Here is an 18,378-nt window from a genome sequence, read left to right as displayed (position 1 = left end):
GACTTTTTATAAAGTTATAAAAAAAAAATAATAATAAAAAATGTATAATTCTTTTTTTTTTTTAGACATGTATCTCGTGCGCACGAGAAACTTTTTATAAAGTTATAAAAAAATATATAAAAATAAAAAATGTATAATTCTTTTTTTTTTTTTTTTTAGACATGTATCTCGTGCGCAAGAGAAACTTTTTATAAAGTTATAAAAATAAAAAAAATAATAAAAAATGTATAATTCTTTTTTTTTTTTTTAGACATGTACCTCGTGCGCAAGAGAAACTTTTTATAAAGTTATATAAAAAATAATAATAATAAAAAATGTATAATTCTTTTTTTTTTTTTAGACATGTATCTCGTGCGCACGAGAAACTTTTTATAAAGTTATAAAAAAATCAAAAAAAGTATAATTCTTTTTTTTTTTAGACATGTATCTCGTGCACAAGAGAAACTTTTTATAAAGTTATAAAAATTAAAAAAATAATAAAAAATGTATAATTCTTTTTTTTTTTTTTTTTAGACATGTATCTTGTGCGCAAGAGAAACTTTTTATAAAGTTATAAAAAAATATATAAAAATAAAAAATGTATAATTCTTTTTTTTTTTTTTTAGACATGTATCTCGTGCGCAAGAGAAACTTTTTATAAAGTTAAAAAAATTTAAAAAATAATAAAAAATGTATAATTCTTTTTTTTTTTTTAGACATGTATCTCGTGCGCAAGAGAGACTTTTTATAAAGTTATATAAAAAAACATAATAATAAAACATGTATAATTCTTTTTTTTTTTAGACATGTATCTCGTGCGCACGAGAGACTTTTTATAAAGTTATAAAAAAATATATAAAAATAAAAAATGTATAGTTCTTTTTTTCTTTTTTAGACATGTATCTCGTGCGCACGAGAAACTTTTTATAAAGTTATAAAAAAAAAAAATAATAATAAAAAATGTATAATTCTTTTTTTTTTTTTAGACATGTATCTCGTGCGCACGAGAAACTTTTTATAAAGTTATAAAAAAAAATAATAATAATAAAAAATGTATAATTCTTTTTTTTTATTTTTTTTTCGACATGTATCTCGTGCGCAAGAGAAACTTTTTATAAAGTTATAAAAAAATATATAAAAATAAAAAATTTATAATTCTTTTTTTTTTTTTTAGACATGTATCTCGTGCGCAAGAGAAACTTTTTATAAAGTTATAGAAAAAAAAATAATAATAAAAAATGTATAATTCTTTTTTTTTATTTTTTTTTCGACATGTATCTCGTGCGCAAGAGAAACTTTTTATAAAGTTATAAAAAAAAATTTTTACAAAAATGTATAATTCTTTTTTTTTTTTTTAGACATGTATCTCGTGCGCACGAGAAACTTTTTATAAAGTTATAAAAATAAAAAATAAAATAAAAAATGTATAATTCTTTTTTTTTTTTTTTAGACATGTATTTCGTGCGCAAGAGAGACTTTTTATAAAGTTATAAAAAAAAATAATAATAAAAAATGTATAATTCTTTTTTTTTTTTTAGACATGTATCTCGTGCGCAAGAGAAACTTTTTATAAAGTTATAAAAATAAATAAAAAATTTATAATTCTTTTTTTTTTTTTTTTAGACATGTATCTCGTGCGCAAGAGAGACTTTTTATAAAGTTATAAAAAAATATGTAAAAATAAAAAATGTATAATTCTTTTTTTTTTTAGACATATATCTCGTGCGCAAGAGAAACTTTTTATAACGTTATAAAAAAAATATAAAAATAAAAAATTTATAATTCTTCTTTTTTTTTTTTTTAGACATATATCTCGTGCGCAAGAGAAACTTTTTATAAAGTTATAAAAATAAAAAATAAATAAAAAATGTATAATTCTTTTTTTTTTTTGACATGTATCTCGTGCGCACGAGAAACTTTTTATAAAGTTATAAAAAAATATATAAAAATAAAAAATGTATAATTTTTTTTTTTTTTTTAGACATGTATCTCGTGCGCAAGAGAAACTTTTTATAAAGTTATAAAAAAATAATAATAATAAAAAATAAATAATTCTTTTTTTTTTTTAGACATGTATCTCGTGCGCAAGAGAGACTTTTTATAAAGTTATAAAAAAAAATATAAAAATAAAAAATGTATAATTCTTTTTTTTTTTTAGACATATATCTCGTGCGCAAGAGAAACTTTTTATAAAGTTATAAAAAATAAAAATAAAAATGTATAATTCTTTTTTTTTTTTTTTAGACATGTATCTCGTGCGCACGAGAAACTTTTTATAAAGTTATAGAAAAAAAATAATAATAAAAAATGTAATTCTTTTTTTTAATTTTTTTTTCGACATGTATCTCGTGCGCAAGAGAAACTTTTTATAAAGTTATAAAAAAAAATTTTTTTTTTAAATGTATAATTCTTTTTTTTTTTTTTTAGACATGTATCTCGTGCGCAAGAGAGACTTTTTATAAAGTTATAAAAAAATATATAAAAATAAAATATTTATAATTCTTTTTTTTTTTTTAGACATATATCTCGTGCGCAAGAGAAACTTTTTATAAAGTTATAAAAAATAAAAATAAAAATGTATAATTCTTTTTTTTTTTTTTTTAGACATGTATCTCGTGCGCACGAGAAACTTTTTATAAAGTTATAGAAAAAAAATAATAATAAAAAATGTATAATTATTATTATTTTTTTTTTTTTCGACATGTATCTCGTGCGCAAGAGAAACTTTTTATAAAGTTATAAAAAAAAATAAAAAATGTATAATTCTTTTTTTTTTTAGACATGTATCTCGTGCGCAAGAGAAACTTTTTATAAAGTTATAAAAAAAATAAAAAAATTAAAAATGTATAATTCTTTTTTTTTTTTTTAGACATGTATCTCGTGCGCAGAGAAACTTTTTATAAAGTTATAAAAAAAATAATAATAAAAAATGTATAATCTTTTTTTTTTAGACATGTATCTCATGCGCAAGAGAAACTTTTTATAAAGTTATAAAAATAAAAATAATAATAAAAAATTTATAATTCTTTTTTTTTTTTTAGACATGTATCTCGTGCGCAAGAGAAACGTTTTATAAAGTTATAAAAAAAATAAAAAAATAAAAAATGTATAATTCTTTTTGTTTTTTTTTTAGACATGTATCTCGTGCGCAAGAGAAACTTTTTATAAAGTTATAAAAAATAATAATAATAAAAAATGTATAATTCTTTTTTTTTTTTAGACATGTATCTCGTGCGCAAGAGAGACTTTTTATAAAGTTATAAAAAAAAAATTAAAAAAAAAAATGTATAATTATTTTTTTTTTTTTTAGACATGTATCTCGTGCGCACGAGAAACTTTTTATAACGTTATAAAAAAAAATATAAAAATAAAAAATGTATAATTCTTTTTTTTTTTTTTTGACATATATCTCGTGCGCAAGAGAAACTTTTTATAAAGTTATAAAAAAAAATAAAAATAAAAAATGTATAATTCTTTTTTTTTTTTAGACATGTATCTCGTGCGCACGAGAAACTTTTTATAAAGTTATAAAAATTAAAAAAATAATAAAAAATGTATAATTCTTTTTTTTTTTTTTTAGACATGTATCTCGTGCGCAAGAGAGACTTTTTATAAAGTTATAAAAAAAATATAAAAATAAAAAATGTTTTATTCTTTTTTTTTTTAGACATATATCTCGTGCGCAAGAGAAACTTTTTATAAAGTTATAAAAATTAAAAAAATAATAAAAAATGTATAATTCTTTTTTTTTTTTTGACATGTATCTCGTGCGCAAGAGAAACTTTTTATAAAGTTATAAAAAAAAATAATAATAAAAAATGTATAATTCTTTTTTTTTTTTAGACATGTATCTCGTGCGCACAAGAAACTTTTTATAAAGTTATAAAAAAAATATAAAAATAAAAAATGTATAATTCTTTTTTTTTTTTTTAGACATGTATCTCGTGCGCAAGAGAAACTTTTTATAAAGTTATTAAAAAAAAATAATAATAAAAAATGTATAATTCTTTTTTTTTGGACATGTATCTCGTGCGCAAGAGAAACGTTTTATAAAGTTATAAAAAATTAATAATAATAAAAAATGTATAATTCTTTTTTTTTTTTTTTAGACATGTATCTCGTGCGCACGAGAAACTTTTTATAAAGTTATAAAAAAAATAAAAAATGTATAATTCTTTTTTTTTTTTAGACATGTATCTCGTGCCCAAGAGAAACTTTTTATAAAGTTATAAAAATTTAAAAAATAATAAAAAATGTATAATTCTTTTTTTTTTTTTTTTAGACATGTATCTCATGTGCAAGAGAGACTTTTTATAAAGTTATAAAAAAATATATAAAAATAAAAAATGTATAATTCTTTTTTTTTTTTAGACATATATCTCGTGCGCAAGACAAACTTTTTATAAAGTTATAAAAATAAAAAAAATAATAAAAAATGTATAATTCTTTTTTATTTTATTTTTAGACATGTATCTCGTGCGCAAGAGAGACTTTTTATAAAGTTATAAAAAAAATATAAAAATAAAAAATGTATAATTCTTTTTTTTTTAGACATGTATCTCGTGCGCAAGAGAAACTTTTTTTAAAGTTATAAAAAATAATAATAATAAAAAATGTATAATTCTTTTTTTTTTTTTAGACATATATCTCGTGCGCACGAGAAACTTTTTATAAAGTTATAAAAAAATCTAAAAATAAAAAATGTATAATTCTTTTTTTTTTTTTAGACATGTATCTCGTGCGCAAGAGAGACTTTATAAAGTTATAAAAAAATATATAAAAATAAAAAATGTATAATTCTTTTTTTTTTTAGACATATATCTCGTGCGCAAGAGAGACTTTTTATAAAGTTATTAAAAAAAATAATAATAAAAAATGTATAATTCTTTTTTTTCTTTTTTTTTTTTAGACATATATCTCGTGCGCAAGAGAGACTTTTTATAAAGTTATAAAAAAAAATATAAAAATAAAAAATTTATAATTCTTTTTTTTTTTTAGACATATATCTCGTGCGCAAGAGAAACTTTTTATAAAGTTATAAAAAATAAAATAAAAAATGTATAATTCTTTTTTTTTTTTTAGACATGTATCTCGTGCGCAAGAGAAACTTTTTATAAAGTTATAAAAATAAAAAAATAATAAAAAATGTATAATTCTTTTTTTTTTTTTTAGACATGTATCTCGTGCACACGAGAAACTTTTTATAAAGTTATAAAAAAAATATAAAAATAAAAAATGTATAATTCTTTTTTTTTTTTTTTAGACATGTATCTCGTGCGCAAAGAAACTTTTTATAAAGTTATAAAAAAAATATAAAAAAAAAAAATGTATAATTCTTTTTTTTTTTTTTTTAGACATATATCTCGTGCGCAAGAGAGACTTTTTATAAAGTTATTAAAAAAAAATAATAATAAAAAATGTATAATTCTTTTTTTTTTTTTTTTTTAGACATATATCTCGTGCGCAAGAGAGACTTTTTATAAAGTTATAAAAAAATATATAAAAATAAAAAATGTATAATTCTTTTTTTTTTTTAGACATATATCTCGTGCGCAAGAGAAACTTTTTATAAAGTTATAAAAAATAAAATAAAAAATGTATAATTCTTTTTTTTTTTTTTAGACATGTATCTCGTGCGCAAGAGAAACTTTTTATAAAGTTATAAAAATAAAAAAATAATAAAAAATGTATAATTCTTTTTTTTTTTTTTTAGACATGTATCTCGTGCACACGAGAAACTTTTTATAAAGTTATAAAAAAAATATAAAAATAAAAAATGTATAATTCTTTTTTTTTTTTTTAGACATGTATCTCGTGCGCAAGAGAAACTTTTTATAAAGTTATAAAAAAAATATAAAAATAAAAAATTTATAATTCTTTTTTTTTTTTTTTTAGACATATATCTCGTGCGCAAGAGAGACTTTTTATAAAGTTATTAAAAAATAATAATAATAAAAAATGTATAATTCTTTTTTTTTTTTTTTTTTTTTTTTTAGACATGTATCTCGTGCGCAAGAGAGACTTTTTATAAAGTTATAAAAAAAAAATAATAATAAAAAATGTATAATTCTTTTTTTTTTAGACATGTATCTCGTGCGCAAGAGAAACTTTTTATAAAGTTATAAAAAAAAATATAAAAATAAAAAATGTATCATTCTTTTTTTTTTTTTGACATATATCTCGCGCGCAAGAGAAACTTTTTATAAAGTTATAAAAATAAAAATAATAATAAAAAATTTATAATTCTTTTTTTTTTTTTTAGACATGTATCTCGTGCGCAAGAAGACTTTTTATAAAGTTATTAAAAAAAATATAAAAACAAAAAATGTATAATTCTTTTTTTTTTTTTTTAGACATGTATCTCGTGCGCAAGAGAAACTTTTTATAAAGTTATAAAAAAAATATTAAAATAAAAAATGTATAATTCTTTTTTTTTTTTTTTTAGACATGTATCTCGTGCGCAAGAGAAACTTTTTATAAAGTTATAAAAAAATATATAAAAATAAAAAATGTATAATTCTTTTTTTTTTTTAGACATGTATCTCGTGCGCACGAGAAACTTTTTATAAAGTTATAAAAAAATAATAATAATAAAAAATGTATAATTATTTTTTTATTTTTTTTTTAGACATGTATCTCGTGCCCACGAGAAACTTTTTATAAAGTTATAAAAAAATATATAAAAATAAAAAATGTATAATTTTTTTTTTTTTTTTTTAGACATATATCTCGTGCGCAAGAGAAACTTTTTATAAAGTTATAAAAAATAATAATAATAAAAAATGTATAATTCTTTTTTTTTTTTTTTAGACATGCATCTCGTGCGCAAGAGAAACTTTTTATAAAGTTATAAAAATAAAAAAAATAATAAAAAATGTATAATTCTTTTTTTTTTTTTTTTAGACATGTATCTCGTGCGCAAGAGAAACTTTTTATAAAGTTATAAAAAAAAAAAAAAAATGTATAATTCTTTTTTTTTTTAGACATGTATCTCGTGCGCAAGAGAAACTTTCTATAAAGTTATAAAAAAAATAATAATAATAAAAAATGTATAATTCTTTTTTTTTTTTTTAGACATGTATCTCGTGCGCAAGAGAAACTTTTTATAAAGTTATAAAAAAAAAAAAAAAAAAAGTATAATTCTTTTTTTTTTTTTTTTAGACATGTATCTCGTGCGCAAGAGAAACTTTTATAAAGTTATAAAAATAAAAAAAATAATAAAAAATGTATAATTCTTTTTTTTTTTTTCTAGACATGTATCTCGTGCGCAAGAGAAACTTTTTATAAAGTTATAAAAAAATAATAATAAAAAATGTATAATTCTTTTTTTTTTTTTTAGACATGTATCTTGTGCGCACGAGAAACTTTTTATAAAGTTATAAAAAAATATATAAAAAAAAAAAATGTATAGTTCTTTTTTTTTTTTTTTAGACATGTTTCTCGTGCGCAAGAGAAACTTTTTATAAGGTTATAAAAAAATAATAATAAAAAATGTATAATTCTTTTTTTTTTTTTTAGACATGTATCTCGTGCGCACGAGAAACTTTTTATAAAGTTATAAAAAAATATATAAAAATAAAAAATGTATAATTCTTTTTTTTTTTTTTTTAGACATGTTTCTCGTGCGCAAGAGAAACTTTTTATAAAGTTATAAAAAAATAATAATAAAAAATGTATAATTCTTTTTTTTTTTTAGACATGTATCTCGTGCGCATGAGAAACTTTTTATAAAGTTATAAAACAAAAAATAATAATAAAAAATGTATAATTCTTTTTTTTTTTAGACATGTATCTCGTGCGCATGAGAAACTTTTTATAAAGTTATAAAACAAAAAATAATAATAAAAAATGTATAATTCTTTTTTTTTTTAGACATGTATCTCGTGCGCACGAGAAACTTTTTATAAAGTTATAAAAAAATATATAAAGATAAAAAATGTATAATTCTTTTTTTTTTTAGACATATATCTCGTGCGCAAGAGAAACTTTTTATAAAGTTATAAAAATAAAAGAAATAATAAAAAATGTATAATTCTTTTTTTTTTTTTTTTAGACATGTATCTCGTGCGCAAGAGAGACTTTTTATAAAGTTATAAAAAAAAAATAAATAAAAAAAATTTATAATTCTTTTTTTTTTAGGCATACATCTCGTGCGCAAGAGAAACTTTTTATAAAGTTATAAAAATAAAAAAAATAATAAAAAATGTATAATTCTTTTTTTTTTTTCTAGACATGTATCTCGTGCGCAAGAGAAACTTTTTATAAAGTTATAAAAAAATAATAATAAAAAATGTATAATTCTTTTTTTTTTTTTAGACATGTATCTCGTGCGCATGAGAAACTTTTTATAAAGTTATAAAACAAAAAATAATAATAAAAAATGTATAATTCTTTTTTTTTTTAGACATGTATCTCGTGCGCACGAGAAACTTTTTATAAAGTTATAAAAAAATATATAAAGATAAAAAATGTATAATTCTTTTTTTTTTTAGACATATATCTCGTGCGCAAGAGAAACTTTTTATAAAGTTATAAAAATAAAATAAATAATAAAAAATGTATAATTCTTTTTTTTTTTTTTTTTAGACATGTATCTCGTGCGCAAGAGAGACTTTTTATAAAGTTATAAAAAAAAATAAAAAAAATTTATAATTCTTTTTTTTTTAGGCATATATCTCGTGCGCAAGAGAAACTTTTTATAAAGTTATAAAAATAAAAAAAATAATAAAAAATGTATAATTCTTTTTTTTTTTTTCTAGACATGTATCTCGTGCGCAAGAGAAACTTTTTATAAAGTTATAAAAAAATAATAATAAAAAATTTATAATTCTTTTTTTTTTTTTTTTAGACATGTATCTCGTGCGCAAGAGAGACTTTTTATAAAGTTATAAAAAAAAAAAATTAAAAAAAAATTTATAATTCTTTTTTTTTTAGACATATATCTCGTGCGCAAGAGAAACTTTTTATAAAGTTATAAAAATAAAAAAAATAATATAAAATGTATAATTCTTTTTTTTTTTTTCTAGACATGTATCTCGTGCGCAAGAGAAACTTTTTATAAAGTTATAAAAAAATAATAATAAAAAATGTATAATTCTTTTTTTTTTTTTTTAGACATGTATCTTGTGCGCACGAGAAACTTTTTATAAAGTTATAAAAAAATATATAAAAATAAAAAATGTATAATTCTTTTTTTTTTTTTTTTAGACATGTATCTCGTGCGCAAGAGAAACTTTTTATAAAGTTATAAAAAAATAAAAATAAAAAAAAATGTATAATTCATTTTTTTTTTTTTTAGACATGTATCTCGTGCGCAAGAGAGACTTTTTATAAAGTTATAAAAAAATAATAATAATAATAAAAAATGTATAATTCTTCTTTTTTTTTTTAGACATGTATCTCGTGCGCAAGAGAAACTTTTTATAAAGTTATAAAAAAATAATAATAAAAAATGTATAATTCTTTTTTTTTTTTTTAGACATGTATCTTGTGCGCACGAGAAACTTTTTATAAAGTTATAAAAAAATATATAAAAATAAAAAATGTATAGTTCTTTTTTTTTTTTTTAGACATGTTTCTCGTGCGCAAGAGAAACTTTTTATAAGGTTATAAAAAAATAATAATAAAAAATGTATAATTCTTTTTTTTTTTTTTAGACATGTATCTCGTGCGCACGAGAAACTTTTTATAAAGTTATAAAAAAATATATAAAAATAAAAAATGTATAATTCTTTTTTTTTTTTTTTTAGACATGTTTCTCGTGCGCAAGAGAAACTTTTTATAAAGTTATAAAAAAATAATAATAAAAAATGTATAATTCTTTTTTTTTTTTTAGACATGTATCTCGTGCGCATGAGAAACTTTTTATAAAGTTATAAAACAAAAAATAATAATAAAAAATGTATAATTCTTTTTTTTTTTAGACATGTATCTCGTGCGCACGAGAAACTTTTTATAAAGTTATAAAAAAATATATAAAGATAAAAAATGTATAATTCTTTTTTTTTTTAGACATATATCTCGTGCGCAAGAGAAACTTTTTATAAAGTTATAAAAATAAAAGAAATAATAAAAAATGTATAATTCTTTTTTTTTTTTTTTAGACATGTATCTCGTGCGCACGAGAAACTTTTTATAAAGTTATAAAAAAATATATAAAAATAAAAAATGTATAATTTTTTTTTTTTTTTTTAGACATATATCTCGTGCGCAAGAGAAACTTTTTATAAAGTTATAAAAAATAATAATAATAAAAAATGTATAATTCTTTTTTTTTTGTAGACATGTATCTCGTGCGCACGAAAAACTTTTTATAAAGTTATAAAAATAAAAATAAATGTATGATTCTTTTTTTTTTTTTTAGACATGTATCTCGTGCGCAAGAGAAACTTTTTATAAAGTTATAAAAAAAATAATAATAAAAAAAAATGTATAATTCTTTTTTTTTTTTTTAGGCATGTATCTCGTGCGCACGAGAAACTTTTTATAAAGTTATAAAAAAAATATAAAAATAAAAAATGTATAATTCTTTTTTTTTTTTTTTAGACATGTATCTCGTGCGCAAGAGAAACTTTTTATAAAGTTATAAAAAAAAAATAATAATAAAAAATGTATAATTCTTTTTTTTTTTTTTAGACATGTATCTCGTGCGCACGAGAAACTTTTTATAAAGTTTTAAAAAAATATATAAAAATAAAAAATGTATAATTATTATTTTTTTTTTAGACATATATCTCGTGCGCAAGAGAAACTTTTTATAAAGTTATAAAAAAAAATAATAATAAAAAATGTATAATTCTTTTTTTTTTTTTAGACATGTATCTCGTGCGCAAAAGAAACTTTTTATAAAGTTATAAAGAAAAAATATAAAAATAAAAAATTTATAATTTTTTTTTTTAGACATATATCTCGTGCGCAAGAGAAACTTTTTAAAAAGTTATAAAAATAAAAAAAATAATAAAAAATGTATAATTCTTTTTTTTTTTTAGACATGTATCTCGTGCGCAAGAGAAACTTTTTATAAAGTTATAAAAAAAAATATAAAAATAAAAAATGTATAATTCTTTTTTTTTTTTTAGACATGTATCTCGTGCGCAAGAGAAACTTTTTATAAAGTTATAAAAAAAAATAATAATAAAAAATGTATAATTCTTTTTTTTTTTAGACATGTATCTCGTGCGCACAAGAAACTTTTTATATAGTTATAAAAAAAATATAAAAATAAAAAATGTTTAATTCTTTTTTTTTTTAGACATGTATCTCGTGCGCAAGAGAAACTTTTTATAAAGTTATTAAAAAAAAATAATAATAAAAAATGTATAATTCTTTTTTTTTTTTAGACATGTATCTCGTGCGCAAGAGAAACTTTTTATAAAGTTATAAAAAAAAATATAAAAATAAAAAATGTATAATTCTTTTTTTTTTTTTAGACATGTATCTCGTGCGCAAGAGAAACTTTTTATAAAGTTATAAAAAAATATATAAAAATAAAAAATGTATAATTCTTTTTTTTTTTTTAGACATATATCTCGTGCGCAAGAGAAACTTTTTATAAAGTTATAAAAAAAAATAATAATAATAAAAAATGTATAATTCTTTTTTTTTTTTTAGACATGTATCTCGTGCGCATGAGAAACTTTTTATAAAGTTATAAAAAAAATATAAAAATAAAAAATGTATCATTCTTTTTTTTTTTTAGACATATATCTCGCGCGCAAGAGAAACTTTTTATAAAGTTATAAAAATAAAAATAATAATAAAAAATTTATAATTCTTTTTTTTTTTTTTAGACATGTATCTCGTGCGCAAGAAGACTTTTTATAAAGTTATTAAAAAAAATATAAAAATAAAAAATGTATAATTCTTTTTTTTTTTTTTAGACATGTATCTCGTGCGCAAGAGAAACTTTTTATAAAGTTATAAAAAAAATATTAAAATAAAAAATGTATAATTCTTTTTTTTTTTTTTAGACATGTATCTCGTGCACAAGAGAAACTTTTTATAAAGTTATAAAAATAAAAAAATAAATAAAAATGTATAATTCTTTTTTTTTTTTTTTTTTTAGACATGTATCTCGTGCGCAAGAGAAACTTTTTATAAAGTTATAAAAAAAAAAAACGTTCTCGTGCGCTAAAGGGACATGGGGGAAATGTTATATTTTTTAGACATGTATCTTGTGCGCACGAGATACATGTCTAAAAAAAATAAGAAATAATAAAAATGTTTTTTTTTTTTTTAGAGCTTTATAAAAAGTTTCTCGTGCGCATGAGATACATGTCTAAAAAATTAAAAATAATTAAAAAAATAATTTCCCCCATGTCCCTTTAGGGGCTCCGTAAGATAGTGAAGAGTATCAGTCATAAAAATGTTTAAAATATGTCATAAATGAATTTATTATTAAATCTCTAATTTAACTTCAGGTCTGTCGGTATAAAGTTGTTGTTTTTGGATATTTTATTCCTCTCAAAGCTAAGTTTAGTGTGCAATATTTGATGTCAAGTCATTAAAACCTTCAATAAGTCAATCATTCATAACATTCATTTTGATTCATTATTATTTTTTAAGCAATGACAGATTTTTTAAAATCCTTCCAGAATGTTCAGGGATCCAAAAGGGCCCACCCAAAAGTGTTAAAAATAAATCATACTTCTTGTTTTTTTAACTTCCAACACAAAAGTCTCCACATCAACTTCAGATCTTTCTGTCGATTTTTTATTATTTTGTGTATATGTTGATTTTATGCTCTTTTTGTTCAAATAAACTTTATGTGGCAAACACACAAAATATGCAATATTTTCCCCAAAAACACATTTCAAAGTGTAATATTTGATGTGAAGTAATTGGAGCCTCGAATAGATCAATAATTCATAACAACATTGATTTTGATTCATTATTATTTTTTGAGCAATCCATCCATCCATCCATCTTCTTCCGCTTATCCGAGGTCGGGTCGCGGGGGCAGCAGCCTAAGCAGAGAAGCCCAGACTTCCCTCTCCCCAGCCACTTGGTCCAGCTCCTCCCGGGGGATCCCGAGGCATTCCCAGGCCAGCCGGGAGACATAGTCTTCCCAACGTGTCCTGGGTCTTCCTCGTGGTCTCCTACCGGTCGGACGTGCCCTAAACACCTCCCCTAGGGAGGCGCTCGGGTGGCATCCTGACCAGATGCCCGAACCACCTCATCTGGCTCCTCTCCATGTGGAGGAGCAGCGGCTTTACTTTGAGCTCCCCCCGGATGACAGAGCTTCTCACCCTATCTCTAAGGGAGAGACCCGCCACCCGGCGGAGGAAACTCATTTCGGCCGCTTGTACCCGTGATCTTGTCCTTTCGGTCATAACCCAAAGCTCATGACCATAGGTGAGGATGGGAACGTAGATCGACCGGTAAATTGAGAGCTTTGCCTTCCGGCTCAGCTCCTTCTTCACCACAACGGATCGATACAGCGTCCGCATTACTGAAGACGCCGCACCGATCCGCCTGTCGATCTCACCATCCACTCTTCCCTCACTCGTGAACAAGACTCCGAGGTACTTGAACTCCTCCACTTGGGGCAAGATCTCCTCCCCAACCCGGAGATGGCACTCCACCCTTTTCCGGGCGAGAACCATGGACTCAGACTTGGAGGTGCTGATTCTCATCCCAGTCGCTTCACACTCAGCTGCGAACCGATCCAGTGAGAGCTGAAGATCCTGGCCAGATGAAGCCATCAGGACCACATCATGTTTAAAAAGCAGAGACCTAATCCTGCAGCCACCAAACCGGATCCCCTCAACGCCTTGACTGCGCCTAGAAATTCTGTCCATAAAAGTTATGAACAGAATGGGTGACAAAGGGCAGCCTTGGCGGAGTCCAACCCTCACTGGAAACGTGTCCGACTTACTGCCGGCAATGCGGACCAAGCTCTGACACTGATCATACAGGGAGCGGACCGCCACAATCAGACAGTCCGAAACCCCATACTCTCTGAGCACTCCCCACAGGACTTCCCGAGGGACACGGTCGAATGCCTTCTCCAAGTCCACAAAGCACATGTAGACTGGTTGGGCAAACTCCCATGCACCCTCAAGGACCCTGCCCAGAGTATAGAGCTGGTCCACAGTTCCACGACCAGGACGAAAACCACACTGTTCCTCCTGAATCCGAGGTTCGACTATCCGGCGTAGCCTCCTCTCCAGTACACCTGAATAGACCTTACCGGGAAGGCTGAGGAGTGTGATCCCACGATAGTTAGAACACACCCTCCGGTTCCCCTTCTTAAAGAGAGGAACCACCACCCCGGTCTGCCAATCCAGAGGTACCGCCCCCGATGTCCACGCGATGCTGCAGAGTCTTGTCAACCAAGACAGCCCCACAACATCCAGAGCCTTAAGGAACTCCGGGCGGATCTCATCCACCCCCGGGGCCTTGCCACCGAGGAGCTTTTTAACTACCTCAGCAACCTCAGCCCCAGAAATAGGAGAGCCCACCACAGACTCCCCAGGCACTGCTTCCTCATAGGAAGACGTGTTGGTGGGATTGAGGAGGTCTTCGAAGTATTCCCTCCACCGATCCACAACATCCGCAGTCGAGGTCAGCAGAACACCATCCTCACCATACACGGTGTTGGTAGTGCACTGCTTCCTCTTCCTGAGGCGGCGGATGGTGGACCAGAATCGCTTCGAAGCCGTCCGGAAGTCGTTTTTTTGAGCAATGACAATTAAATTAAAAAAACGTTATCAGAGTCAACATTGCAACTTTGTCTTGTTACATTTCACCTCTTTGCTCTTTTATTCCACTTTTTTATGTTTTTTTTTCTTCTTTTTTGTAATAAAAAAAAGAGCTTCATGCCACAAATGGCCCCCAGGGGCCACACTTTGGACACCCCTGCTCTGATATGATCCTTTCCTGTAGAATAACCACAAACATGTCTGCCCTTCCTCACAGCCTTTGACATGGCGGACGAAGACGTGGCGGGAGTTGTCACCAACACTAAATGTCAGTCCTGACTCCTCCCTCTACTTTCACTTTCCTTTCCTGGGTCACATGACCACCTTGTCTCCTTCCTGGGTCACATGACCACCTTGTCTCCTTCCTGGGTCACATGACCACCTTGTCTCCACTGCAGCTGAGGATGCTGACCAGCTGGTCTCCCAGGAGACCTCCTCAGAAGGGTCCGTCTCCTGGAGAACATACCGCAGTTACTGCAAGGCGGCGGGGGGTAAGAGACACACACACACACACACACACACACACACACACACACACACACACACACACACACACACACACTCAAAATGTCTGCGGTCCATTTGTGCAGGTTACATCATCACTTTTCTCACCTTCCTGAACGTGGTTCTGATGATCGGGTCTACAGCCTTCTGCAACTGGTGGCTCAGTTACTGGCTGGGCCAAGGGGACGGGGTGAGAGGACACACACACACACACACACACACACACACACACACACACACACACACACACACATTCTTGTATTTGTTACCTTCTTGAGACCTGAGAAAAAAATGCCTCCCTCTTTAGGACCAGCCTTTCTAGATATATAAAGAAGTGTATTTACAACATGAATAATATATACATACTATGCAAATATAAAAAAGCTTGTTGTGAAAAATGAGTTGGTATTTCACAAGAAAAACGTATAATTTTGGCAGTATTATAATAAAAGTCGTAATTTTACTCAACGCCAGTCAAAATTTTAAAAGAAAAACTGAGCATTTGTGCAATATTACGATAAAAGTTGGAATTTTACTCAATAACAGTCGCAATTTTACAAGAAAAGCTTAAAATTTTGGCAATTTTATGAAAAGAGTCATAATTGTACTCGACAAAAGTCCGAATTTTATAAGAAAACTTTAAAATGTTGGCAACATTATAATAATAATCGGAAATTTTACCTGGCAAAATGATGACAAAAGTCGTAATTTTACTAAAAAAAAATGTCACTATTTTACAAGAACCACAAAAAAATTGGCGATACTGTGATAAAAGTCAGAATTTTATATGACAAATGTCACCATTTTGCAATAAAAAGTAATAACTTTACATAAAGTAATCATTTTACGAGAAAATAGAAACAGAAACAGAAAGAATATGAGAATTTGTTGCCAATTTTATAAGGAAAAAGTCGACACATTGTGAGAAAAAGACTGCTTTTAGGTTTTGTTGTTGAATTTTGCGTTTATAATTGTTTTTAATCTTCATTATTTACTTCAAGTTATTACAGTATGTCTCTATTTACATATTTATTTATTTATTTTATTAATTTAAGCCAAAGGGGGCGCACTTCAATTTCGAACACACACTTGTTATTTCATATGTTGACCAGAAGGGGAGCACTTTTAAAAGCGACACACACACACACACACACACACACACACACACACACACACACACACACACACACACACACACACACACACACACACACACATTCTTGTATTTGTTACCTTCTTGAGACCTGAGAAAAATGCCTCCCTCTTTAGGACCAGCCTTTCTAGATATATAAAGAAGTGTATTTACAACATGAATAATATATACATACTATGCAAATATAAAAAAGCTTGTTGTGAAAAATGAGTTGGTATTTCACAAGAAAAACGTATAATTTTGGCAGTATTATAATAAAAGTCGTAATTTTACTCAACGCCAGTCAAAATTTTAAAAGAAAAACTGAGCATTTGTGCAATATTACGATAAAAGTTGGAATTTTACTCAATAACAGTCGCAATTTTACAAGAAAAGCTTAAAATTTTGGCCATTTTATGAAAAGAGTCATAATTGTACTCGACAAAAGTCCGAATTTTATAAGAAGACTTTAAAATGTTGGCAACATTATAAAAATAATCGGAAATCTTACCTGGCAAAATGATGACAAAAGTCGTAATTTTACTAAAAAAAATGTCACTATTATACAAGAACCACAAAAAAATTGGCGATACTGTGATAAAAGTCAGAATTTTATATGACAAATGTCACCATTTTGCAATAAAAAGTAATAATTGTACATAAAGTAATCATTTTACGAGAAAATAGAAACAGAAACAGAAAGAATATGAGAATTTGTTGCCAATTTTATAAGGAAAAAGTCGACACATTGTGAGAAAAAGACTGCTTTTAGGTTTTGTTGTTGAATTTTTCGTTTATAATTGTTTTTAATCTTCATTATTTACTTCAAGTTATTACAGTATGTCTCTATTTACATATTTATTTATTCATTTTATTAATTTAAGCCAAAGGGGGCGCACTTCAATTTCGTACACACACTTGTTATTTCATATGTTGACCAGAGGGGGAGCACTTTTAAAAGCGACACACACACACACACACACACACACACACACACACACACACACACACACACACACACATTCTTGTATTTGTTACCTTCTTGAGACCTGAGAAAAATGCCTCCCTCTTTAGGACCAGCCTTTCTAGATATATAAAGAAGTGTATTTACAACATGAATAATATATACATACTATGCACATATAAAAAAGCTTGTTGTGAAAAATGAGTTGGTATTTCACAAGAAAAACGTATAATTTTGGCAGTATTATAATAAAAGTCGTAATTTTACTCAACGCGAGTCAAAATTTTAAAAGAAAAAAACTGAGCATTTGTGCAATATTACGATAAAAGTTGGAATTTTACTCAATAACAGTCACAATTTTACAAGAAAAGCTTAAAATTTTGGCAATTTTATGAAAAGAGTCATAATTGTACTCGACAAAAGTCCGAATTTTATAAGAAAACTTTAAAATGTTGGCAACATTATAAAAATAATCGGAAATTTTACCTGGCAAAATGATGACAAAAGTCGTAATTTTACTAAAAAAAATGTCACTATTATACAAGAACCACAAAAAAATTGGCGATACTGTGATAAAAGTCAGAATTTTATATGACAAATGTCAACATTTTGCAATAAAAAGTCATAATTTTACATAAAGTAATCATTTTACGAGAAAATAGAAACAGAAACAGAAAGAATATGAGAATTTGTTGCCAATTGTATAAGGAAAAAGTCGACACATTGTGAGAAAAAGACTGCTTTTAGGTTTTGTTGTTGAATTTTTCGTTTATAATTGTTTTTAATCTTCATTATTTACTTCAAGTTATTACAGTATGTCTCTATTTACATATTTATTAATTTATTTTATTAATTTAAGCCAAAGGGGGGCGCACTTCAATTTCGAACACACACTTGTTATTTCATATGCTGACCAGAAGGGGAGCACTTTTAAAAGCGACACACACACACACACACACACACACACACATTATTGTATTTATTACCTTCTTGAGACCTGAGAAAAATGCCTCCCTCTTTAGGACCAGCCTTTCTAGATATATAAAGAAGTGTATTTACAACATGAATAATATATACATACTATGCACATATAAAAA

General features: G+C 25.4%; 1 protein-coding gene across 3 annotated transcripts in view; it reads left to right on the top strand.

Annotated features, from left to right (window-relative positions):
* The window catches only part of LOC133608398 (ATP-binding cassette sub-family C member 12-like), a 125,842-nt gene that overhangs the window by 43,174 nt on the left and 64,290 nt on the right, over positions 1–18,378 (top strand). For all 3 annotated transcript variants that reach the window (XM_061963602.1, XM_061963603.1, XM_072913328.1), the window contains 3 exons: positions 14,899–14,949; positions 15,080–15,172; positions 15,272–15,375. In XM_061963602.1, coding sequence (XP_061819586.1) covers positions 14,899–14,949; positions 15,080–15,172; positions 15,272–15,375 — 248 coding nt within the window. The remainder of the gene's footprint in view (positions 1–14,898; positions 14,950–15,079; positions 15,173–15,271; positions 15,376–18,378) is intronic.

This window comes from Nerophis lumbriciformis, linkage group LG06 (genome assembly GCF_033978685.3).
Source record: "Nerophis lumbriciformis linkage group LG06, RoL_Nlum_v2.1, whole genome shotgun sequence".
Taxonomy (NCBI): domain Eukaryota; kingdom Metazoa; phylum Chordata; class Actinopteri; order Syngnathiformes; family Syngnathidae; genus Nerophis; species Nerophis lumbriciformis.
Note: the sequence above shows the minus strand (reverse complement) of the source record. Positions and strands in the feature narration are given on the sequence as shown.